The 26,731-nt window shown below is 50.4% G+C and overlaps 1 protein-coding gene across 2 annotated transcripts in view; it reads right to left on the bottom strand.

Annotated features, from left to right (window-relative positions):
• The window catches only part of RANBP3 (RAN binding protein 3), a 49,818-nt gene extending 29,481 nt beyond the window's left edge, over nt 1-20,337 (bottom strand). Inside the window, exons 1-9 of one of the 2 annotated variants that reach the window (XM_066574162.1) lie at nt 20,219-20,337; nt 10,219-10,274; nt 7,568-7,609; nt 4,088-4,124; nt 3,906-3,992; nt 3,075-3,146; nt 2,608-2,673; nt 1,459-1,551; nt 1,263-1,369 (exon numbers count right to left, since the gene is read on the bottom strand). In XM_066574162.1, the coding sequence (XP_066430259.1) occupies nt 1,263-1,369; nt 1,459-1,551; nt 2,608-2,673; nt 3,075-3,146; nt 3,906-3,992; nt 4,088-4,124; nt 7,568-7,609; nt 10,219-10,274; nt 20,219-20,240 (582 nt within the window). In that variant the 5' untranslated portion in view covers nt 20,241-20,337. The remainder of the gene's footprint in view (nt 1-1,262; nt 1,370-1,458; nt 1,552-2,607; nt 2,674-3,074; nt 3,147-3,905; nt 3,993-4,087; nt 4,125-7,567; nt 7,610-10,218; nt 10,275-20,218) is intronic. The other variant, XM_066574164.1, reaches the window with a different exon arrangement.
• Between the last annotated feature and the right edge of the window lie 6,394 nt (nt 20,338-26,731).

Below are 26,731 nucleotides of genomic sequence, written 5' to 3' on the forward strand. Positions count from 1 at the left end.
TACACGACACAAGATGTACACTCGACACCACTGTCAATCATTTAACATTCTTATTGTAAATATACAACAATGTAGTCCCCCAATATACCTCCTCAGCACAACGACTGACATCCAGGAAAGACATATCGAGCTAGAATGTAAAAACTATAAGACCACTGTGACCGGATATGAAACACATACAAATAAGCAGTGATTCTGCCCGATTTTAAGTCTCACACACTTGAAGTCAACCCCACATTGCAAGCTCCCACAGCTGCTCTTTTGTTTGCGTCAAGTAGCTCTCAGCAGTAACTCCTGCAGTGAATCCTAAAGGTTTAACTACCCCAAAAACAGCAGTAATAAATACTACAGCTCATCCAGCAAAACACAAAACAAACCAAGAACTCAAGACACCCATGGCCATGAAAAAATACATAGTATGTTAGGCCAAGAAAGGCATATGTCCATCCAGTTCAGCCTGTAACCCCCCCACCCACGTTGAGGGCTCCCACACACCTGCGTTTGCGTTTTTGTTAACGCGATTGTCAATGGGACGTTCTAATGTTAAAAACGCAACGCAACAAAAGCGCAATTGCGTTGCATTGCGTTTTTAACATTAGAAAGTCCCATTTACAATCGCGTTAACAAAAAACGCTAAAATATTGGAGTTAAAAACCAATATTCCTTATTTCAATAAGAAAGAAAAATTCCTTCTCGACTGCAATCTGGCAATCAGAATAATCCCCGGACCGACCCTTCTGCATAATCAGGGATATAACACGTGATATTGTATCGCTCAAAAAAAGACATCCGGAACCGCTTATACTCTTTTCGATTTCGTCATCCCTCACCGTTATGGGTCTTTGCTTTAGTGTCGCTGCAACTCTATTGTTCAAGAGTTGCCAAACGTTGAGATACCTGGCAACTCTATAATCTTATTGACATACAGAATAAAGAAAGCATGTCACTCAAGCTGGTTTAACATGAGTGAATTACAGCCGTATGTCCTGGGCCGACTGCAGGACATACTGACCCAAACGCAGAGAAATAGAAGCACAAGTATATGAAAATATAGCCTGCAGAAGATATGAAGCACAGTACACGGGGCTTTGCAGATTTTGTGCATTGTCACCCATAGATTGGCGATACCATAAGTATGGCATGGGCAAGGGGGTTCATCAGCACTGCTATGGCAGGGGATCCAAGAGTTGTGTAGCTGTATCTTTTTCCAACACTCCATATAAACAACCACCCCTCTAAAGATCCACTTTAAGATAATCTACCTTATCAGAGGGCAGTGTTTGGGCCGCTGGGCTTGTTGAAATTTTATTAGTAGACAACCCACATGGTTCAGGGGACCCACTGATGCCATTAGTTTCACTGCCGATAACTGTGGAGAACACATAAGATAGAATCATTCAGTGCTACAGAACAGGAACCATACATTTTAGTGACATTCGCACGGTCCTGGTTACTTACACGGTGCAGAAAAAGTCTTCGGTTGTGGCGCTTGTAACACTGCTGGACGTAGCACACTGCGTTGCTGTTCCTTAGGTTTCTGGCTAGGGAGACCTGAAATGCCCAAAATGATTTAGGCCAATTATAATTATGAAATACCAAAACGACAGACAGCCATTTCTAATATTAGGAATAGCAAACAAAAATCCTGAGTCTAGAAAAAGCCACAATTCCACTAAAAACAAAAAAGATCAAACCAAAGTTTTTGTAAAAGACCTATACATATAATAAACGTCTATGTCCTATATAGCCTGTCCCGTGTCTTTTGTAGCCGAAATACTGCCACCATGTGGTTGGATGACCACTCGGCACACTAATGGCCCATTTAAATGCAACGATTATTGCTCAAAATGCGTTCAAATTAATGAATTTGAGCGATTATAGTGCAGTGTAAGTGGGGGGGGGGGGGGGGAGAAAAATGAATAAGATAAGCCGCTTATAGGTACGCAAGTAGTTATTGCTGGCTTTCAGTCAGCATAAAAACTAATCGCTAGGTTGCTGGCTTTTTGTTCTGTGTAAATGCTCCCTGCTCAGCACTTGACATAGAAGGCGAAGCCCTGAGCGAGAAGCGTGCGATCCAGCAGCAGAGTCTTTCTAAACGCTCTACACTTAGCGGTGATGTTAAGTCGACTGTCGGCTTGTGTAAAAGGGCCATAAGGCATTTATATATGTGAGCTAATAGAGGGGGAATTGGCACCTAATTCTTTACACTGTCACGGACACTGTGGCAAGTACTTACCAGCCGGAGAGTGGGGAAATGAAGGAGGTTGATGTCGTGCCAACCACTCGCTAAGCTAGCAAGCTTCTACTACACTCAGTCAGTGCCCACATCGAAGTGCTATACAGGAATGTACAGGGTGATGCGGGCGGTACCAAGCAAGGACGAGGAGAAAGAAGCAGTCACATCCAAACTCATCCCACTGTGCTCTGTACTAAGCAGTGTAGCAGAGAATAGCTCCCACTATACCAACCTGTGCGCTCGGCTCAGACACTGTCCTGGGACAAGCCATATACTAGTATAGACTATGAACTGTGCACAAGGTCTTACGCTAGACAAGGACATTCAAGAGTAATCAATCCACCTTAAAAAAACAAACACACAAGAAATACCTGCACTGGGGGCCTGTCCATGAATAAGTGTGGGGGGTTTAAGTCTGAATCCACTGGATTTTTCCTCTTAAAATAAAAAAAAAATCATCGATAGTTAATTAGAAAAAAAAGAAAGCATAACATCTGCATAGAATAAGTGAAAGAAACAGTATCTGACAGCAAACCTCAATCTAGATCATACACAGGTCCTTGTGAATGGGCACATATGGAGATTCACAGATACCACATTCTAGGTAGGGGAGAGCTCAGGAATACAATAGAGCATGACAAGTTATTTACCCTTCTCTGAAGTCATGAGAAAAACCCCTCTGTGACGGAGTAAAACTGAAGTGACACAAAGGCACAAGTGTGGGCTGAGAGACTTCTGTGGGTGTGATACTTGGAACTTCTTTCACCATAAAGAGAGCAGCCAAATGAGCGATCCACTAATGACATTTGTGGCCACGATTGTGTAGTTTACCGCTTACCTGGTTCGGAGTCGGAGTTCCCTGTAGAAGGTTGACAAAAGCTGGATGGCATAAAGACATTGTTCTTCGTCACTACAATTTAAAAAACAATGGCGTCAGGTAAATTATACCAAATTCTTCAAACTGTTAAATTACATAATAAAATACAGGGCATTATTTTACAAGAATCAATAACTGGTCAAGTAGGCTTTTATAGCTTTGAGGTGATTGTCCCAAGTGGCGGACCCCAGGAAATCAACTATTGATCAACTATCCCAAGGATAAGTCATCACTAGTTCACTCTCAGTAAACAAACCCCTTTAATGCGAAACCCAGATCACGGTTAAAATGAAGGTCTTATCGCTGTAATATCCTCGCTTATTTAGGGTGGTTTTGTAGACAGATTTTTAAGGGAGTTTTTGAAACAGATTTTTGAGTTAAAGACAGAAGGGCGTCCAGTAAGGAGGAGAAATACAAGCATTTATTTTATACTTTCCATATCTTTTGAATCCAATTCTGAATTTGGCTTAGAAAAAAAAAAATCACTAACATAAAAACTGCTTTATATGATACCACCCTTAGGTTGAATATAGAAGAGGACAGTCAAACTGCCCTCCAAGCAGGCACAGATGGTACTGGCTCTAGCTTGTCATGTGAAACAGTGTTGAGACATTATGGCATTGGCAGCACAGGAGTCTAAAATGTAAGATGGTACCTGATCAGAGGCTGACTGGGGGCTGCACTGCAGGGACGTGAACACCAGATACATAATAGTACAGATCCATAACAGAGAGGTGAGGCTATCGGGATGGAAAGTTATGCAATGTATCTAATCTCTTTAAAAAGACTTACCGGACTGAGAAGGGGGGAACTGAGAAAAAGACGATGTACGTTCTCGTTTAGGGGGTGGACAATAACCTCCATCCTCTTTGTCAGAATCTAAACAATGAAAATATATTCACAGGACATTATTGCATCATTAAACACATTAAACACATTTCAACATTGACAATCACGTGCAAAGGCTTTATTACCTTCACCTTGTTCTGGACTTGATCCGTCAGCAGACCTCTAGAAGACAGGAAACTTGTTTTCACTCTAACTACTATTTTGAAACCATTCAGTAACAGCTTTTTATAAAGACTGAAGTCACTTTAGTTCAGATTTACTGTTTTTAACACAGCAGAGCAGGCCCCCTGGGCTGTGTGGTGGGGGGTATGCTCCAGTTACACAGCAGTACAAGTGCATGGGACTCCGAAGGTCTTTACTGGACATTACACAGTGTGAGAGATAAAGCATATCTAGAATGAAACTAATCACTTACAATGGCAGTCTCCCCTGATCGTCATCACAGTGCGGCTAGATCAGCAGCAAGCCATTGAAGTGAATAGGAACTGTACCTGCAATACAATGCAGGGCCACTGCAAAGTGTACGGAGCTGTGTTCTCCTGGCTCCATGCTCTGACAGCAGCCTAGCAAACAGCTGATTTGCAGGGTCCCAAGCGGTGAACACCCACCAATCAGCTAATAATAAAATATCCTCATAAAAAATAAAGCGTTTCCAGCTAAAAAACCATGTTGCATGTGATGTAACAGAAAAATGTAATATTTGTGAGATAAATCCTCTAACTCCCCTTAGTGACCGCCAATATGTTTTTTTACAGCAGTTTCTAATGGGCTCTATTTTGATGCAGCCCCTTTTTACAGCGGTGCATCAAAATACCGTAACAAATCTCCATGCAGGTATGAGCTGGCAAACCTGAGTCTCTGATGACAGCCCGGCACCTGTTCCAACAGTCAAGAACCGCATAAACCACCACTGCTGTAAATCGATCCCTGCTGTTTAACCCTTTACATGCCATAGACAATGCAATCTCCACATGTAAAAGGCTGATAGAGGGGGCTCCCTCGGTCACCCATTGGACCCCCAAGATGTGATCAGGGAGTCACAATGGGTTGCTATGGCACCCACAGACAAGAAAATGGCCTCCGGGTCTGAGATCTACAGCTGCCAATGAGACTCAGAATCTGGCTGAGCCTCATAGATAACTATAATAATACACTGCTATACTGATGTACAGCGGTGTATTATACCAACAATCAAAGGTGATGACCTCCAAGTCCCATAGTGGACAACCATAAAAAGAGAAAAAGATATAGATTCAAAAAAAAAAAAAAAGAAAAAAAAAGAAAAAAACAACCTTTCCCTCTTTGAAGGTTAAGCCTGGGTTCACACAGGGCGGATTTGCTGCGGTTTTGCCGTGGATTGCCGTTGTAGATCCACATTGTGGCAAAACCGCTGCGTTTGCAGTGCAATGCAGCACAAATGAGTTTTGCGGATTTGTCCAGCACAGCCCCAGTGCGGAAATGCAACTGCGGCGCGGTTTTCAAAGATGCAGCATGTCCATTCTACTGTCTTTTCCGCAGCGCTTTTTTGTCCATAGACCTCTATGGACGCAGCAAAATCCGCGGCAAAAAGTAAAAAAGCGCTGTGGAAAAAAAACGCTTGCGGATTTTTCCTCACGAAAATCTGCAGGAAAATCCGCAAGACAAAAATAAGCTTTGAAGCGATTTTGCCGCAGAAGCAGTTCTTCTGCGGCAAATCCGCCCTGTGTGAACGCAGCCTAAAAAAAAATAAGCATCACAGATCTGGTACCAGACGGATAACAGAAGATTATTTAACACGCACAGTGCAGACTGAAAAAATAATTAAAAACCATGCCAAAAATAGCTAAATTTTATATTTCTCGCCTCACAAAAAAAAAAAAAAAAAAAAAAGGAGTAGAAGGCAATCAAAAAGTTGGATGGACCACCAAATCTAATATAGAAAATGCCTACCGGCTTCTTCTTGCCCCACACTTTGCCCCCTTAGTATGACCTTTGGTGAATGATTTTGATGTCATTACATTTGTGATCTCCTCACCACATCTGTACAATCGGTGTTTGATACATGGAGTGACCGTCAGGCCGGGTCAAAGTCCCTATGTAAAGTCTAGCGGCGCTGTGGTGCTTCAGCCAACAGCACCACTAGGGCGAGTCAGGGCTCCTTCACACTGGCAAGGGCGAATCACGGCCCGATATCACCCTAGCAATCCATGTGGAAACCCCCAGACGTGAGGCGTTTTCACATGGAAACAGCCTGGCATCCCTGCGGGACTGAAGGAACCCCCCCGGCAGGCTGATCACTGCTTCCATCGGCCCCACTGAAGACAATGGGTGCTATCGCGAAAAGAAAGGACGGGCTATGATTTTTTCCGGCATAGCATCGAAGTGCAGAGCCATACAGGAAAACATCGCCAATATGAGGGAACCCATTTTATGTCTGTGTATATATATATATATATATATATATATATATATATATATATAAAATTTATATTATAGACACAGACATAAAATGGGTTCCCTCATATTGGCGATGTTTTCCTGTATGGCTCTGCACTTCGATGCTATGCCGGAAAAAATATATATTAGGCCGCCTGCACACAGGCGGAAATCCCGCCGCTCAAAGCCTGCATAGGAGTGCATTACAATACGCACTCCTATGCAGACGGCCGCGGTTTGGCAGTGCGAAATCTCGCGCGGCATGTCCTATTTTTGTGCAGGGCTCGCAGAGCCTCGCACAGAAACGTCACTCACCCGGCCGCCGGCTCCGGTCTGCGCATGCGCCGGCAGCCGGCACATGAAAGAGCCGGGGCCGCCGTGCGCGGGTGAGTACGCGCTCGTCTCTGCAGGCGTTCGGGTCGGGTCTCGCGGCGAGAATTCTCGCCACCGGATCCGACCCGCTCGTCTGCAGGCGGCCTAAGCCTGTAACTAGTGGAATCGTAGTGATCCAGACAATGTCATTATGTATTCTGCATACCGAATAGCAGAAAGAATGGAGAAAAAGAAACAAAACTTGTTTTTCAGGGATTAGGAAAAAAAAAAAATTTATACAACACATATGCTGCGATTAAAAATACAGCTTGTCTCGCAAAAAGTAAGTCTACAAACGGCTACGGCGACAGAAAAATGTAGAAGTTGTGGCTGTGGAAATGGTGACAAAAAAAAAAGAAAGAAAGAACAAAAACACAAAAAATTGGCTGGTTATCAAGGTATGAAATGGACCCGTCACTAAAGGGTTAATCTACACCAATGTGCTCGACTACTCCGTAAGAGGAGAAGATAACCATGCAGTATAAGGATTTACAGACAGTGGGGCAGATTAAGCGTTATCCCCCACCCGCAGGACAGAAGAGGTGAGGAGATGAAGGAGCCCAGATGAATGGAGTGGTAGTTGAGCATTGCCGCTCAATTTCAAAAAGGAACTAATAGCTAAGCTCCATTCATGAGTGGACCTTTGGGGCCCCCATTTTCAGAATCAGTGGGGGCCCCAATGGACAAAACAGCTATAAAGTTACCCCCTGCCTTGGAAACAGTAGATTGTACTCCATTTTGTTTCTACAACTAGAGGGGCATCCATCTTGCCTGATCTGCCATTAACGGCAGAGATATGCTTTACAGCAGACACTGACCTCAGGAACTGGAAGTGACTCGTTGACGGCAGGCTCTGTGACCTGTGCAGGGAGGGGAGGAGGTGATCTGTAACATCAGCTTTTGTGAATGGTGTGAGCCTGTGTTATCTATATAGGCATTAGATGTCATTGTATTCAGAAAGTGTTAGGCCGGCTGCGCACGACCGGATTTGAATTGCAGAATCCAAGAACGATCCGCAGTATTCCACACCCATTGGAAAAATAGAACATGCGCATGTCTGCTCAGATGAGCGGATCGCGATTTCTGCAAGCAGATTTAAAATCGCAGAATGTTCTATTTTTGTGCGGAATCTGGAAGCAGTCTGACCCGCAGCCCATCTGCAATTGACATTATGGATAGGCTGCGGGTACCCACGTCATCACCTCGCGACGACACAGAAAAAATTAATTAAAAAAAAAAAATCTGTACTGTTTATGACCAACAGCGAGCGTCTGCGGTCATCCACAGTACAGGAAAAGAAGGAACTCGGGGTCACCAGCCGGATTCGACTGTGGGCCCCTACATGCACAATCCAGATCATTCGTGTGCAGCCGGCCTCAATCTGTTAGGATATTCAGTAACAAACTGCCAGGATTCCGGAGGTTTGTCTTATTTTAATAGAGATATCGGACAAAGAAAATTGAAACAATTTTAAAAATATGAGGAGTGTTTTTCCATTGTTAAAAATGTTGCACCTTCTAATACAGTAAGAATCCCCTGGTCCCTGTTCACACGTCCACAAGGCTGTATTCAGGCAGTGTCTTATTTCCTGTTGTAGAATACTTATTTAACCCCTTAGTGACGGGTCCATAGTGTTTTTACGTCCTGCGATCTCCCTCCATACAATGCGGACATCAGATGTTTCTTACAGCTGACACCCATGGGCAACAGCCCCGACAAGCCACGTGGCCAATCAGGGCTGTTAACCCTTTAAAATGCGGCTGTCAGTTATTACAGTGGCATTTAAATTCCCAGAGCGACGTACGGGGGCCCCATACAGCCCTTGCCCCCCGCAATGAGATCGCAGGGAGCTGTTCAGGTGTCATGGCAGCCAGGAGCCTTCTGAAAGGCCCCTGGGCTATCTTGGCAGAATGCCTATCAAGCCATGCCCATAGGGTGGCTTAACAGGCTGCCTGCCAGATCGCGGTATGATGTAATGCTGCAGCATTACATCATACAGCATGAGCAACCAAAGCATCACATGTTGTGGTCCCCTGGGAGGACTAAAAGAAAATGTAGAAATACGAATAGTTTAACTTGTTATTTAAAAAAAAAAAAAAAAGTACTAAAAGTTCAAAATAAAAACCCTTTTGCCATATTTGCAGTAAAAGAATCTAAATAATAAAACAAAAGTACAGATTTGGTATCGCTGCGTCTGTAAAAGGCCGCCTACAGACGGATGCGGTCCTGTGCACCTGCAGAGACCAGTGGCTCACCCGCTCCCGGCGTCTCCTCTCTGTGCTGTGTGCCTGCTGCCCAGCCGGCGCATGCGCAGAGCGCAGACAGCCTGTCACTACTGAAGTTTCTGTGCGGGCCTCTGCGAGACCCGCACAGAAATACAACATGCCACAATTTATTTTCCACTCGTGTTTTCATGTGGACAAATCGCGGCTGTGTGCATAGGACAGCGGGCACGGGTGAAAATTCTGCAGGAAATCCTGCCGCTTAATTTTCCCCTGTGTGCAGGAGGCCAAAGTCTGATCAAAGTAATGCATTATTTACCCTGCACGGTGAACATTGACCGGACAAAAAAAAAAAAAGGCAGAAATGCACTTTTTTGGTCACCGTCTCCAAGAAAACAAAAATGTAATAAAAAGCGATCAAGTCGTATGTATTCAAAAATTGTACCAACGGAAACTACAGGACATCCCGCACAAAATGAGCCCTCACCCAACTATGTGGAAAATAAAAGAGTTATGGCTATCTGAAGATGGTAGCAGAAAATCATTAAAAAAATTAAATATCTTTTAAAAATAAAAAAATAATTAAAGTAGTACAGCAAAAAAAGAAAAATCAATAAGTTTGGTATTGTAGTAATCGTACTGACCCATAGAATGAATTTATGTCACTTTTGTAGAAGTTTGCGCACTGAAGAAACAAGACGCACCGAAAGAATGTTGGGTTTTTTCCCCCCCATTTCTTTCCACTGATAATGTACTGAGAAAAAATTCTATGGTACTTTAAATAGCACCATTGAAAAACACAACTCGTCCTGCAAAAAACAAGCCCTCATAGAGCGACGTCGATGGATAAATAGAGAAGTAACAATCTTTTATGAGGGGGAAGGAAATAGGAGGGGAAAAAAAAAGCTCCGTCACTAAGGGGTTAACAATTAAATAAAACTAAATTTGACCGAATTATTTTGGAGAAACGCTCCTCATATGTTTAATATAAAACCTTCATTTATACAATAGGTCTTGTTATTTTAAGAAAGAATTACCTGTAAGGCTGTGCGCACGCCCTGTCACAGCAAGGAACGGGAGCGTGCACAGCCAGCTTACATAGTCATGCTGTGTGTGGGCCAACTCTGCGGGGACGGGGGACCCGGCGAGCAGCAAACAGCCCCACGTGTCTTCACAGTGATGAGCGCTTCCACTTACAGCCAATGCTCATGACACCAAGCATATCTAACACTTGCTGCTTGACTTACCTTCTGGCCTTTGTCCTTCTGAAACACAAACACAGGAGGTGCTATAGCCGGCTTTTCTGCAGGAAGGAAAGGGAACAAGACCATTTTAGGTTCCACGGCATCAAAACTCAAGATGACAGAACATGAAGAACTACAGGCAAGCATAGAGATATGTCCAGTAACTACATACCCCTGACCAGCTGCACACGAGCAGCATTCGCTGCGTGCCATTCATATGTAAGTCGGGCAGCACACAATGACATTGCATACCTGTGCCAACTGCCATGTAACTACTTGACGGGTATGTACGCTTAATATGTGCCAAGACAGAACATGCTACAATCTTTACCCTGCACACAATTTGCGTAACGTGTGACTGGCAGCACGGGAGTCTATAGAAGATTGGCAAAACTGGTGCACAGCATATGCTGTAACAATACGGGGGAGAGAAGGAGCCCTATGTCTCATATACAGCGAAGCAGCATCATGGAAGACCCTAGAGAGACGTACTGAGCAGTGTGGAGGCGAGTCCAGCATTTAGGAAACAGAACATTACAAGCTGCAACTACATCTAGCCCTCTTCACCAAGGGTATCATCACAGGGGGATCACGATTTCGTTACAAGAAAATGGTGGCAAAATCCGATCTTTGAGCATCAGAGCTGCTTTTTTCACAGAACATCGCTGCCGCTTGTGAGTCTCTCATGCGTTTTTTTTCACATGATTTTGCCGCAATTTTCTTGTAAGGAAGTGCGTTTATACGATGAAACGAAGGGACACATGGGCGAAAAAAGCAAAACACAGAAAGAAAGGACATGTTGCAGTTTGTTTTTTGCACGCAACATTGCATGAGTGAAAACATCGCAAATGTGTAGGAAACCATTGAAAAGCACGGGTTTCCTAATTCTGTTTTCACGCGCGCTCGCCTGTAGGACATCAGCCTGGGGCCAGGCTCACACGATCAGGTTGGATCATGCATGCAGGAGGCCCATAGCAGATTCCATCTGAGCCCGGACAGTGACCCTGCGTATGGCGCAGGTGTGAAGGAAAGTTTGAAACTACATGCCTTTTAATGCCCAGGTATTACCGCGGATCGTCCACGGAACCCACAATTCAAATCCAGTCGTACGAGGCCGGCTTACGGCAAAGCAGAGCGTCGGCCACGGTGACAGATACTGTTGCTGCTTTCATTTTCTGAACAGAGTCTCTGAAAAGTAGGATCTGGAGCCCGATTAGTGGCCAACAGGGACCGCCCCACACTAGTTCTGATAAGTCTTCCCACGTCCATCACACAGTCTACTTCTCCAGTAAACTGTCCGAGACCAGATGACCGGACGGGTCCTTAGAGGGCATGAGGGAATTTCTTGCACTTATTGAATCCACTTTATGCTACATTTTAGGGAGTGTTCACAGGATGGATTTTGGCGCAGGTTTCACACCAACAATCAGAATCCCATTCAACCGATAGCAGATCTCCACCTGAAGGTTCTCTCGCAGATGTGAAACCAACCTAAAGTCATACATAAACAAGTCTTTAGGCCTCATGTCCACGGGGAAAATCAGGCCCACTACGGATTCTCCATGGAGAATCCGTAGCGCGTCCCTCCTGCCCCGCGGACATGAGGGCTGAAAATAAGAATAACTTACCCGCAGCGGACCGGGCAGGTCTTCTCTTCTTCACGGCCGGATCTTCCTTCTTCGGCCGACGGATGTACTCGGCATGCTGGCAGCGTGCCGCGCACATGCGCCGGGCACATCCGCCGGCCCGAAGAAAGAAGATCCGGCCGCGAAGAAGAGAAGACCTTCCCGGTCCGCTGCGGGTAAGTTATTCTTATTTTAGGTCTCCCGCGGATCCGGACGGCTTCCATAGGCTTCAATAGAAGCCTGCGGGAGCCGTCCCCGCGGGAGACCCGCACGAAAATGGCGCATGTCACGTTTTTTTTCATGCTCCATTTTTTTTTTTAATTCACTTACATTGACCATCCGCGGGTATTTATCTACCCACGGGTGGTCAATGTATGCCCTATGGGATGCGGATCCGCATGCATGTGATCCGCTGCGGATTTAAAATCCTATTTTGCCCGTGGACATGAGGCCTTAGGTCTCATCTCCGTGGCATAAATAAAATTTAAAAAACGCACTGGCCTTTAGTGCGTGCATCCCGCGCCTACAGGGAATCATTGGGTACCTGCAGGTAATTAAATATCTGCGAATGTCATTTTCCCCCGGCAGGAAAACATCTGCAGCATGCTAGTTTCCGACGAGCAATCGCAATATCGCCGCGAGAAAATCAGTGATCCTGCGACCTATGAGCGGCAGCGATGCTTTTACTTGTGAAAAATCACACATCGTGTCGCTGCTGCCCAAGATAAATCACGCAATTTTATCGCGAGAAAGTTAATAGGATTTTCTATGCTTAAAAATGTATTGCAAGTTCGTGCGATGCAATAAACGAGGAGGCTCCATAAGGAAACATGGGAGATTAACAAATAGCGCATCGCAGAAAGATGGAGCATGCCGCGACTTTTTTTCTTTCAACATCGCATCAGTGAAAACATCGCTAATGTGAAAGAAACCATTGAAAAGCGTGGGTTTCACAAACGTTTTCTCGCGCCATCACATCACCGCAGGATTTTGTCGCCTACGGGTGTGATCACATGTCCCTGATGTACTGCAGATTTTGGTGCGGACCAGCAGCAGACTAGTAACGTGTGAAGGCACCCCAACGCATGCAGTCAGTTGCTACTTTATACCACGTTTACCCCAGCTACTCTTGTATGTTCATTGGCTGTCGTCACCCGCCCCACGTATATCTGCACATGTCAGTAGCATGCGGGGCTACTCAAGTAGCAGAGCTCTTGTAGAAAACTGCATAACAACTCCGTAGGCCGCCTGTCCTATCAATACGATCGCTTCAGCGCAGAAAGTTGTGGCATGCTGCAATTCTTATATGCAAGGAGAAAAATCGCAACGGATTTCCGCTAGTGTACATCGGGCTATGCTATGGAAAGCGTTTCATAAGTTACCCGCATGTAGATTAACGCCGCGGATAACGCAATGAAATATCGCACGTGGACGGGAGGCCTTAGGCTGCATTCACATGTGGGGTTTTTTGTTGCAGTTTTCACAACCTCATCCTTTTTTTTTTTAACCCGCATGCTTGTTAAAACCCGCATGCGTTTCCTAGGAACCATATGCCATTTTTAACAATACATGCATTTTTTTTAAATTAAAAAAGGGGAACAAACACAAAAAACACATTTTTTTTTATGCGGTTTTTAATTGTGGTTGAAAAAAAAAATCTATGGTGTTAACGCAGCCTTAAACACACGACTCCAGCACTTGCGATTTAGCGCTACACACTGCCAATTATCAGGTAAACGCCTGTATCAGCACCCCAGCGTACCACTGCTAGCGTTTACAGGCAGTCTTTCCCACAGCGTACACTTATTGGGAAACACGGTCATCACTTACACCGATTTGTGCTTTGGAATGACCTTAAAGGCGTTGCACCAAAACCGATCCCCCATTCGTAGGCTAGGCGATTAAAGTCTGATCAGTGGGGGTCCCATGTCCCACCCGTGTCACTGCGGGCTCCCTAAACCCGCTGCAGTGACGTAGAGACTGAATGAAGCAGCGGGCACACATTCATTTCAGTGGGGCCGATGGGAGTAGCTGGCGATCTCCGGCAGGCCCACTGAAGATGAAAGGCACTGCGCCACGCATACACCACCCTCCTCACTGCAGGGGCACAGGGGGCCCACCGTGAAGACCCCCACTGATCAGTCTCACCACCTAATCTATGGACAGGTGATAAAAGCCTTTAACCCCCTGGAGATGCTGTGACATAGGCGTTGTGCTGGCCAGTATCCACGGACGCTGCGCCATTCACACAGACCAGTCTCTCTGGAAGAACAGCCGTGTGGCGCCTACGGAATACAGGCAGCACGGACACTAAGAGACGGCCGCTACAACCATTGTGTCTAGAATTGGGACTCCTCTCACTAATTGGTGTACAACTTTAGGACCCGAGTCCAGAAGTATAAAGGCGGCTCATTAGGAGTGACGTTTCACCCCCTGCCAGCCGGTGAAGGTGGTTTTGGGGCAGGTAACAGGTTCCCTTTAAGTTAGCCATTACAAGGTAATGAGAAAGGAGGAATCTCCAGTCTCCATCTACATGGGGGTCTCCTGGAAGAGTATAGACAGTTTAGTAGGTATGTACCTAGAGAAGGGGCTCCACAGCAAGGACGGCCTAGCGCCAGGCAGACACCTCTGAACCACCTACTAGGAATGTGATGTGCACCCTCGCCAACCGCAGATAGGTATAGAAAAGGAAGAACGGACGCCACGTTCACACTGCAGAATTTAGCATCAGTATTTGTAAGCCAAAACAAACGGTGGGTCCAAAATGCAGAACAAATCTTTCCGTTCTCCTTTCCTCCATAGACTCCAGTCCTGGTTGTGGCTTCCAAACACAGATGCAGAGTACTGACTATATCCTGCGGCCCAAACGGGGCCCAAGTCCGCCATCATTACTCCAAGCCAATGTTCCTGTCAGCCTGCGGCGGGTGTTAATCTGGGGTCCCTTCTCATAAGCATGTAGAATATGGCACTACTAGCATCCGGTTAGCAGGAGGAACAGCCTGTTGCAGTCTACGGAGAGCGCGCAACACAGATTAATCAGCAATTAGTGGGATTTACATTTGGGCAAAAACGTCTCAGTTCTAACCCAATAGAAGAGGAAAACCAATGACTGCAAATACTGCCGCGCCTCGTTCCATAACACACCCGTATTGTGAGCCCGCATAATGGACACCTACAGATAGTCCTGGTACGCACCAGGCCGAAGCTGTAGATACACCGGCCCTCGTGGCCAACCTGTAGCGTCTCCTGCATGTCGCTATCTTGCAGACATTCTGCAGGAGAAACAGGGTTAATCTGCTCCATATTCCTATGCATCAGATACGGTGAAGCCGCCTTACAGACCGCCACCAACGCTGCAGGACAAGATCCATTGAAGGGGTCGGCTGGGAACATTTTTCTATTGATGATCTGTCCTGGGGATAGTCCTCATTAGATGATCAGCGGGGGTCCACCACTCAGATCCATGCTGTCAGAAGGGACAGCGCAGGAAGAGGATCACATGACCCGCAGCCTGGTTTGGACGGCAGGCACAGCTCTTACTGAGAGCGATGCCAGGAAACTGCTTACTGTCGGGGGGCTGAGTGTCGGACCCCCGCCGATCATTTATCGATGAGCCATCCTGAGGTTAGGTCATCAACAGGAAAAGTGTCTGAATTCCCAGGCAGTTTCTCTAAAGAGCTTTTCCAGGCCGCGCCAGCTGTCAGTGCCAGGATACACCGGGGGTCAGAGCAGAAGTCGCCCAACGACCCCTGTGTAGCAGCCAGCACTTGTAACTGCAGACTGGGGTCCCACTGATGTCAATGAGAGCTACACCTGCAATTACGAGAGCCGACCGCTACACAAGGCCTGGAGCAGCGGCTTCCACTCCGACCCCCGGTGTATCCCGACAGGGAAAACCCCTTTAATGCTTGTGTAAAAGCGCTAAATGCAGAGTCAGCGGAGATATCAGGAAACTACAAACACTAGGTCATCAACACGAATAGTCCCAGTAATAGTCCCCATTCCCACGCCGTGCTGCCCGCCGCCAGCCAGGCCCGCGCCGCCCCCCCCCCCCAGTCCCACGCCGTGCTGCCCACCGCCAGCCAGGCCCGCGCCGCCCCCCCCCCAGTCCTGCGCACCCTGCTGCCCACCGCCAGACAGGCCCGCGCCGCCCCCCCCCCCCCCCCAGTCCCACGCCGTGCTGCCCACCGCCAGCAAGGCCCGCGTCGCCCACCGCCAGCCAGGCCCGCGCTGCACCGCACTAGCAAGGCCCGCGTCGCCCACCACCAGCCAGGCCCGCGCTGCACCGCACTAGCAAGGCCCGCATCGCCGCCCACCCCCCCCCCTAGTCCCGCGCCGTGCTGCCCATCGCCAGCCAGGCTCGCGCCGCCCCCCCAGTCCTACGCCATGCTGCCCACCCAGTCCTGCGCCGTGCTGCCCACCGCCAGCCAGGCCCGCGCCCCCCCCCACTCCTACGCCGTGCTGCCCACCGCCAGCCAGGCCCGCGCTGCACCGCACTAGCAAGGCCCGCGTCGCCGCCCACCCCCCCCCCCCTAGTCCCGCGCCGTGCTGCCCATCGCCAGCCAGGCTCGCGCCGCCCCCCCCCAGTCCTACGCCATGCTGCCCACCCAGTCCTGCGCCGTGCTGCCCACCGCCAGCCAGGCCCGCGCCCCCCCCAGTCCTACGCCGTGCTGCCCACCGCCAGCCAGGCCCGCGCCGCCCCCCCCCCCCCCCAGTCCTACGCCGTGCTGCCCACCGCCAGCCAGGCCCGCGCCGCCCCCCACCCCCAGTCCTGCGCCGTGCTGCCCACCGCCAGCCAGGCCCGCGCCGCCCCCCACCCCCAGTCCTGCGCCGTGCTGCCCACCGCCAGCCAGGCCCGCGCCGCCCCCCACCCCCAGTCCTGCGCCGTGCTGCCCACCGCCAGCCAGGCCCGCGCCGCCCCCCACCCCCAGTCCTACGCCGTGCTGCCCACCGCCAGCCAGGCCCGCGCCGCCCCCCACCCCCAGTCCTACGCCGTGCTGCCCACCGCCAGCCAGGCCCGCGCTGCACCGCACTAGCAAGGCCCGCGCTGCACCGCACTAGCAAGGCCCGCGCTGCACCGCACTAGCAAGGCCCGCGCTGCACCGCACTAGCAAGGCCCGCGCTGCACCGCACTAGCAAGGCCCGCGCTGCACCGCACTAGCAAGGCCCGCGCTGCACCGCACTAGCAAGGCCCGCGCTGCACCGCACTAGCAAGGCCCGCGCTGCACCGCACTAGCAAGGCCCGCGCTGCACCGCACTAGCAAGGCCCGCGCTGCACCGCACTAGCAAGGCCCGCGTCGCCCACCGCCAGCCAGGCCCGCGCTGCACCGCACTAGCAAGGCCCGCGTCGCCGCCCCCCCCCCCCCCCCTAGTCCCGCGCCGTGCTGCCCATCGCCAGCCAGGCTCGCGCCACCCCCCCAGTCCTACGCCATGCTGCCCACCCAGTCCTGCGCCGTGCTGCCCACCCAGTCCTGCGCCGTGCTGCCCACCGCCAGCCAGGCCCGCGCCCCCCTCCCAGGCCTACGCCGTGCTGCCCACCGCCAGCCAGGCCCGCGCCGCCCCCCCCAGTCCTACGCCGTGCTGCCCACCGCCAGCCAGGCCCGCGCCGCCCCCCACCCCCAGTCCTACACCGTGCTGCCCACCGCCAGCCAGGCCCGCGCCGCCCCCCACCCCCAGTCCTACGCCGTGCTGCCCACCGCCAGTCAGGCCCGCGCCGCCCCCCACCCCCAGTCCTACGCCGTGCTGCCCACCGCCAGCCAGGCCCGCGCCGCCCCCCACCCCCAGTCCTACGCCGTGCTGCCCACCGCCAGCCAGGCCCGCGCCGCCCCCCACCCCCAGTCCTACGCCGTGCTGCCCACCGCCAGCCAGGCCCGCGCCGCCCCCCACCCCCAGTCCTACGCCGTGCTGCCCACCGCCAGCCAGGCCCGCGCCGCCCCCCACCCCCAGTCCTACGCCGTGCTGCCCACCGCCAGCCAGGCCTGCGCCGCCCCCCACCCCCAGTCCCACGCCGTGCTGCCCACCGCCAGCCAGGCCCGCGCCGCCCCCCCCCCCCAGTCCTGCGCACCCTGGTGCCCACCGCCAGACAGGACCGCGCCACCCCCCCCCCCCCAGTCCTGCGCACCCTGGTGCCCACCGCCAGACAGGACCGTGCCGCCCCCCCCAGTCCTGCGCGCCGTGCTGCCCACCGCCAGCCAGGCCCGCACCGCCCCCCCCCCCCAGTCCTACGCCGTGCTGCCCATTGCCAGCCAGGCTCGCGACGCCCCCCCCCCCTTCCTACACTGAGACGCTTGCACTGTCAACTTGCCCTACACTGCGCCACTCGCCCATCAGCCAGGCCAGACCGCACCGTCTGCCAGTCCTGCACCGCGCTGCTCACCCACAGCCAGCCAGTCCTATACCGCACCGCTCACCCAGCAGCTAGGCCAGTCCACCACCCATCCTACACCAGCCTGCCCTACACCACTCGCCCATCAGCCAGGCCAGACCGCACCACCAGCCAGTCCTGCACCGCGCCGCTCGCCCATCAGCCAGGCCAGACCGCACCACCAGCCAGTCCTGCACCGCGCCGCTCGCCCACCACCAGCCAGTCCTGCACCGCGCCGCTCGCCCACCACCAGCCAGTCCTGCACCGCGCCGCTCGCCCACCACCAGCCAGTCCTGCACCGCGCCGCTCGCCCACCACCAGCCAGTCCTGCACCGCGCCGCTCGCCCATCAGCTAGGCCAGCCCACACCACCCAACCTACACCACGCCGCTTGCATACTATCAGCCTGCCCTACACCACTCGCCCATCAGCTAGACCAGCCTGCACCGACAGCCAGTCCTACGCGCGCCCGTCAGCTAGGACAGCCCACACCGCAACATTTGCCCACCGACAGCCAGGCAAAACCAGTGTGTACTCTCAGACTACTGATGACCACTGGCACCAGTACTCCACTGTGTCGGTGACAGGCTTGGAGAAGGCCAGTAGGCGCCACCATCAGCTAGACGACTTGGGGCTCCTCCTCTACATTGTGGTGGCAGCACGTTATGGGCGGTTTGGCGTAGGAAGCTGTACGTCTGCCACTGGCCCCTGTGATATCGCTCACACAGCACACAAAATCTGTGTACAATAAAGATGGCGGACAGCGGTGTGTGAGGTCCCTGTAGACACATCTCCACGGGCTGGCCCGTGAGAAAAGCACCCTGCCCCCGCACGCAGCGGACTACCCCCGTGCGAAGGCGCCCCCCCCCCCCCGGCCAGGCGGTACGCAGCGGACTACCCCCGTGCGAAGGACCCCAACCAGGCGGAACGCAGCGGACTACCCCCGGGCCCGGCCGTACGCAGCGGACTACCCCCGGGCCCGGCCGTACGCAGCGGACTACCCCCGGGCCCGGCCGTACGCAGCGGACTACCCCCGGGCCCGGCCGTACCCAGCGGACTACCCCCGGGCCCGGCCGTACCCAGCGGACTACCCCCGGGCCCGGCCGTACCCAGCGGACTACCCCCGGGCCCGGCCGTACCCAGCGGACTACCCCCGGGCCCGGCCGTACGCAGCGGACTACCCCCGGGCCCGGCCGTACGCAGCGGACTACCCCCGGGCCCGGCCGTACGCAGCGGACTACCCCCGGGCCCGGCCGTACCCAGCGGACTACCCCCGGGCCCGGCCGTACCCAGCGGACTACCCCCGGGCCCGGCCGTACCCAGCGGACTACCCCCGGGCCCGGCCGTACCCAGCGGACTACCCCCGGGCCCGGCCGTACGCAGCGGACTACCCCCGGGCCCGGCCGTACGCAGCGGACTACCCCCGGGCCCGGCCGTACGCAGCGGACTACCCCCGGGCCCGGCCGTACCCAGCGGACTACCCCCGGGCCCGGCCGTACCCAGCGGACTACCCCCGGGCCCGGCCGTACCCAGCGGACTACCCCCGGGCCCGGCCGTACCCAGCGGACTACCCCCGGGCCCGGCCGTACCCAGCGGACTACCCCCGGGCCCGGCCGTACCCAGCGGACTACCCCCGGGCCCGGCCGTACCCAGCGGACTACCCCCGTGTGAAGGCCCCACAGTACGCAGAGGACTACCCCCCTGTGAAGCCCCCCCCCCCCCCCCGGCGGTCGCTGACGGGGCCCTACAGCTTCTCCTCAGCGAAGGGGGCCACCAGCTGTCCCGCAGACCACCGGCCTCCCCAGCAGGAGGCGCTCGGCCGCCGCAGGCCTCACACAGCCGGGGACAAGGCCTGTAGCAGACCACGGGCTCTCCTGAGCCGCGCCCCCGGCCGCAGGCCGCTCTCCCCGCAGGCACGGCACAGGCCGCTACGGAGGGCCGCCGACCACCGCCCCGAAGGCGGCAGCCCCGGCCCGCCGCCGCCTGCACCACAATGACGGGGTAACACCTCTCACCTTCGTTCGCCAAATCCTCCATTTTACCGCCTGAGCCGCTCCCACAATGCCCAGCGGCCGCTCTCACAGTCAGGGGGCGGACAGCGCTGGGCAGGAACTAGAGCCAAAGACAGCAACCGCCCCGCCCACCACCCTCACTGCGCAGGCGCCACGCGCTCCCTGAGGGATAAGGCCTACGTGCAGTCGTGCGCATGCGCTTAGCCGGTCACGTGGTAGCGATCTGCCGTCTGGCTGATAGAATCGGAAGTTCTCTGCACATCGGACCTTGTTGCTTCCGGCTCCACAGAGAGCGTGAGAAGCGACGGAGGAGAGCAGCTAGTGCTGCTGAGGAGCAATGCTCATCACCCCCAGTGACCGGGGGGGTAATGGAGTAAACCTCTTCCCTGATGATTGTAGCCATGAAATGTGGGAATCTCGTAAAAGTTATTAGTGCAACGATCACCAGATAGGCCTGCGTTGGCTCCACGCTCTCTCTCCCAGGGGCGTATCTAAAAGCGCAGGGGCCCGGGTGCAAGAATTTGGCTCGGGTGCCACACGTGCCCGTACCTAAACCATGCCGCCTACAGCTGCAAAACCGTACATGATCTGCCCCTTGGTGTAATCTTTCCAGACATTACGCATTTCCTGCACTACGTGAAAATTTGTTTGTAGCCCCGCAGGCCACTGTCACCCACCGCTTTTTACCGCTATTAGTGCGTTTTTCTGAGCGCCGTACTAACTGCGGTACAACTCCCATGGATTTTAATTGGGTTACTCAGACCTGCGCTCGAACGCGGTGCTTCTAACGCCACAATTTGCAAGAGTTGGCTGTTCTATTTTCGCATTTTTTAACGCACCTCCGCATTCATCACAATGATGGGATGTATTAAAAAGCGCGGTACCATGTGTTTAAAACCGCTGCTCTAAATTGCAGTAAAATGCCATGATCTCGAGCTGCGTTTTCGGAATGAAGTAGTGAGAGTGACCTTAGGGTGTGTAAATGTTTTTTGTTGTGCTTTTGAACTACAATAAACTGCATGTGGTATTTAACCCCTTAGTGACAGCCCTATCGTAAAACTACGGCCTGCTGCCGCAGGATGTGTATGGAGGGAGGTAGCACCGCTATCTCCATCCATACAGCGCAGGCATCAGCTGTTTATTACAGCTGACACCCGCGGGCAATAGCTGCGTTCAGCCGATCGCGGCTATTAACCCTTTAAATGCCCCGAACGCCCCCCCCCCCCCGCGGTGAGATCGGGGGAGCCGTGCAGGTGTCGTGGCAGCCGGGGGCCTAATGAATGGCCCCAGGGCTGCCTTAGCAGACTGTCTATCAAGCCATCCACACAGGGTGGCTTGAAAGACTGCCTGTAAAAAAGCAGTATGACGTAATGCTATAGCATTACGTCATACTGCAGGAGCGATCAAAGCATCGCATGTTAAAGTCCCCCAGGGGGACTTCAAAGTAATGTAAAAAAAATAAAGTTTTTTTAATTGTTAAAAAAAAAAAGAGTTATAAAAGTTTAAATCACCCCCCTTTTGCCATATCCATTATTAAAAAATCGAAATCATAAAATAAAAATATGTATTTGATATCGCCGCGTCCGTAAAAGTCCGATCTATCAAAGTAGTGCATTATTTTTCCCGCACGGTGAACGTCATCTGAAAAAAAAAAATAAAGAACGCCAGAAATACACTTTTTTAGTTACCCTGTCTCCCAGAAAAAACGCAATCAAAAGTGATCAAAAAGTCGTATGTATTCCAAATTGATACTATCGGAAACTTCAGGACATCCCGCAAAAAATGAGCCCTTGCTCAACTACATCGACGAAAAAAAAAAAAAAAGGTATTGCGCGCACAAAATGACCGCAGAAAATAATTGAAAAAAATTAAATATCTTTAAAAAAAAAATAAAAGTACTACAGCAAAAAAAATACTATACAACATTGGTATCGTAGCAATCGTACTGACCCATAGAATAAAAATATCAGGTCGTTTTTGTTGCAATTTGTGTGTTGTAGAAACAGGACGCACCAAAAGATGGTGGAATGTGTGTTTTTTTTTCCATTTCTCTCCGCTAAGAATTTTTAAAAAGTTTTTCAGTAAATTATATGGTACAATAAATAGTGCCATTGAAAAATACAACTCATCCCGCAAAAAACAAGCCCTCATACAGTGACTTCGATGGATAAATTAAGGAGCTACGATTTTTTAAAAGGGAGTAGGAAAAAACAAAAATGGAAAAAAGCAAAAAAGCTCTGTCACTAAGGGGTTAAGAACTGCATACTTTTTGAAAAACTGCATGTGTTTTGGATGCGGTTTTTAATTGTGTGTAAAGTGTGCAATTATATACAAGGAGATGTATAACTTTTACCAGCTGTAGATAGATATGAGAGATAGAAAGATATACGAGAAGGAGATAGATATGAGAGAGAGAGATGGGAGGAATTGGGCTAAGCAGCAGCACATGTGAAGAAAAGGCTTGGGTATACTAATAGATCATAGACTGAACATGAGTCAACAATGTGATGCAGCAGCCAAAAAGGTAAACACAATTCTGGGATGTATTAAGAGAAGCATAGAGTCTAGATCATGTGAAGTAATTATTCCCCCTGTATTCTACCTTTGTCAGACCTCATCTTGAATACTATGTCCAGTTCTGGGCAACCCAATTTAAAAAAGACATAGACAAACTGGAACAAGTTCAGAGAAGAGTTACCAAGATGGTGAGCGGTCTGCAAATCATGTCCTATGAAGAATGGTTAAAGGATCTGGGAATGTTTAGCTTGCAAAAAGGAAGGCTGGGAGGAGACCTAATAGCTGTCTACAAATATCTGAAGGGCTGTCACAGTGCAGAGGGATCAGCCCTATTCTCATTTGCACAAGGAAAGACCAGAAGCAATGGGATGAAACTGAAAGGGAGGAGACAGATTAGATAGTGGAAAAAAAATTTCTGACAGTGAGGGTGATCAATGAGTGGAACAGGTTACCACGGGAAGTGGTGAGTTCTTCAATGGAAGTGTTCAAACAAAGGCTGGACAAATATCTGGGATGATTTAGTGAACCCTGCAATGAGCAGGGCGTTGGACCTGATGACCCTGAAGGTCCGTTCCAACTCTACCATTCTATGAGAGATAGATTCATAGATATGAGAGATAGATAGATATGAGATAGATAGATCCAGACACCTTTGTCCTTTTGCTGCCCACCTCCACATAGTGTTGTCATCATGAGGTCAGTACATCCCAGCCAGCTACTGGTGCTTGTGGAGAAAGCTGTAGATTGTCACTCTCGCCCTGGATGTAAGACACACCATATCCCAAACGTACATACGGTTGTGTTCACACAGGGGGCAGACTGCGGAACGGAGTGAACTACCATACAAACATAAGAAGGAAGGGATAACCTCACCCTGACTTCTAGGAAAGAACAGCCCTACCTAAAACCTTGCATCCATAATGGCGACCCTACGTTTCCTGCATCAGCCACCAATTCTAGCACTTAAAGGGGTTGTCCCGCGAAAGCAAGTGGGGGTATTCACTTCTGTATGGCCATATTAATGCACTTTGTAATGTACATTGTGCATTAATTATGAGCCATACAGAAGTTATCAGAAGTTTTTCACTTACCTGCTCCGTTGCTAGCGTCCTCGTTTCCATGGAGCCGTCTAATTTTCAGCGTCTAATCGCCAAATTAGACGCGCTTGCGCAGTCCGGGTCTTCTTTTCTCAATGGGGCTCCGTGTAGCTCCGTGTAGCTCCGCCCCATCACGTGCCGATTCCAGCCAATCAGGAGGCTGGAATCGGCAATAAACCGCACAGAAGCCCTGCGGTCCACCGAGGGAGAAGATCCCGGCGGCCATCTTCAGCAGGTAAGTAAGAAGTCACCGGAGTGCGGGGATTCAGGTAAGCGCTGTGCGGTGTTCTTTTTTAACCCCTGCATCGGGGTTGTCTCGCGCCGACCGGGGGGGGGGGGGGGGGGTTGAAAAAAAAAAAAAACGTTTCGGCGCGGGACAACCCCTTTAAAGAAAACACAGACAACAAAAGCGCCACTTTGCATAACAGCAGAATTAAACAAAAACACTACTCAGCAGCAGAACTCCAATCAACAGAACACCCAAAATTAGCGTTCTATAAATGCCAGGATAACGCAACAGGACAGACAAAGCTCCCCAAACACCAGGGTAAAATCAAAATACAAGAGAACAAAATCAATGCCAGGGGACCTACTGACGGAATACAGACAAACCACCCAAGTAACAGCTAAGAAACTGACAAAGCATAAAAACATTAACCTGTAGCTCAGACCAGAATAGCGCAGCCGGCCCGTTTATGTGCCATGACCCCGTCGGGGAACACAGGCCGTGACAGTATCTCTCCTCTAAGGAGGGGCCACCAGACCCTTTGGACCTAGTGTAGTGGCCCAGAGTTAGCTGGGCCATTCCAGAATGTTTTATGTCTGTCTCATGTCAATGTCTTTTCAGCGTCTTGTTTGTAGAGTGCGTCAAGATATGTGTATTGGATGTCTGCAAGCATGAAAGAGGTAGTCTGGGTCATGTCTGGAAAATGTAACGTTTTGTGTATATCGTTTGTGGTCATGTGATAGTGCCATGTGTATGTGTTTGCAAGAATGCAAAGGGAATGGAGAAGACTGGCAGATAGTGAATGAGCCACACAGACACCGGCCAGTGGAGAATGGAGGAGGCCGAGCGACTACCTTGTGCTGCATATTATGGTGCATGAATAAAACACTAATACTATAATATGGAACACATGATACGATTGATTTTTTAGATAAACATTTTTTATTTATCCACGGTATTTATATTTTTCTATATTTATGTATCGTTATATATATTTTAATATTGTATGGTTTTAACTTGATATAAGAACAGTATATATAGAATAGAGGGCTCCCAGGATGACGTAGGTACGTCTCTATGGAGCGCATCCTAGTTAGGGGGATGGGCGCTGCGTTCCATGGTGACGGAATGACGTATACACACCATCCAATGAACATCTAGAACGTAGTGACGTAATGGGTTGGTACCATGGTCACGTAGCAAACCCGGAAGTAACAACCGGCAAGGTGCTTACACACGGCCATATGAGATGTAAGTGTTTATTTTAAAATATAAAGTGTGAGTTGGAATGTCTTTATGTGCTTGATAAAGTCGAAACGCGTTGCACTGGATTAAAGAACATTTCACTTATTACGGAGGATTTTCTATAGGATTGTTCAGTAGGGCTAGTGTGCAACATTATTGTCACTGTGTGCAGTGATGAGGGGAGATGGAGGAATCTCCTGCTACATCTGTCACAGCTCTAGCAGGAGATCGCACTGCTCTCCCATTGCTTTGATTGGGCCTGGCGCGGCTGCCAGCTGCCGGTTCCATTGAAAGCAGTGAGATCAGGCGACTCCCATAGAGGGAGAGAGCTATATCGGGCCATCCATCACTCACAGCCCGATATCGCTCTCCCCATCACATCGTGTGTCTCTCATAATGATGCCGGTCTTCCAGTCATGTGACCAACATCATCAGGAGCGCGCGCGCTGAGGAGGAGAGAGCAGTGCATCATGGGAACTACCCCATCTTTGAAATATTCTGCCCTGTCAGTTTTACAAGGAGAAGATAAGGAATAAAAAGGTTGGGCAGAATATCATTTTTATGTGTAATGCTGTATTGTATGATGCTTTTACTCTACAGGGCATTAATGGAAAAAAAACACTTTGGGTGGCGGGACGACCCCTTTGAGTCTCTTATCACACTGCAAATACACCAGATTTTTGTGGTCAGTAATATATGTACAGCTGGTATAAGTTATACATCTTCCTGTATATAGTGATATGGAGCATGCTGGTATAACCTGGGGATCTCGTGTCTGTAATAATATGTGTACAGCTGGTATAAGTTATACATCTTCCTGTATATAGTGATATTGAGCATGCTGGTATAACCTGAGTATCTCCTGTGTATGATTATATATGTACACCTGGTATAAGTTATACATCTACTGTATATAGTGATATGGAGCATGCTGGTATAGCCTGAGTATCTCCTGTGTATGATTATATATGTACACCTGGTATAAGTTATACATCTTCCTGTATATAGTGATATGGAGCATGCTGGTATAACCTGGGGATCTCGTGTCTGTAATTATATGTGTACAGCTGGTATAAGTTATACATCTTCCTGTATATAGTGATATTGAGCATGCTGGTATAACCTGAGTATCTCCTGTGTATGATTATATATGTACACCTGGTATAAGTTATACATCTACTGTATATAGTGATATGGAGCATGCTGGTATAGCCTGAGTATCTCCTGTGTATGATTATATATGTACAGCTGGTATAAGTTATACATCTTCCTGTATATAGTGATATGGAGCATGCTGGTATAACCTGGGGATCTCGTGTCTGTAATAATATGTGTACAGCTGGTATAAGTTATACATCTTCCTGTATATAGTGATATTGAGCATGCTGGTATAACCTGAGTATCTCCTGTGTATGATTATATATGTACACC

The sequence above is a fragment of the Eleutherodactylus coqui genome, chromosome 7 (assembly GCF_035609145.1).
Source record: "Eleutherodactylus coqui strain aEleCoq1 chromosome 7, aEleCoq1.hap1, whole genome shotgun sequence".
NCBI lineage: Eukaryota > Metazoa > Chordata > Amphibia > Anura > Eleutherodactylidae > Eleutherodactylus > Eleutherodactylus coqui.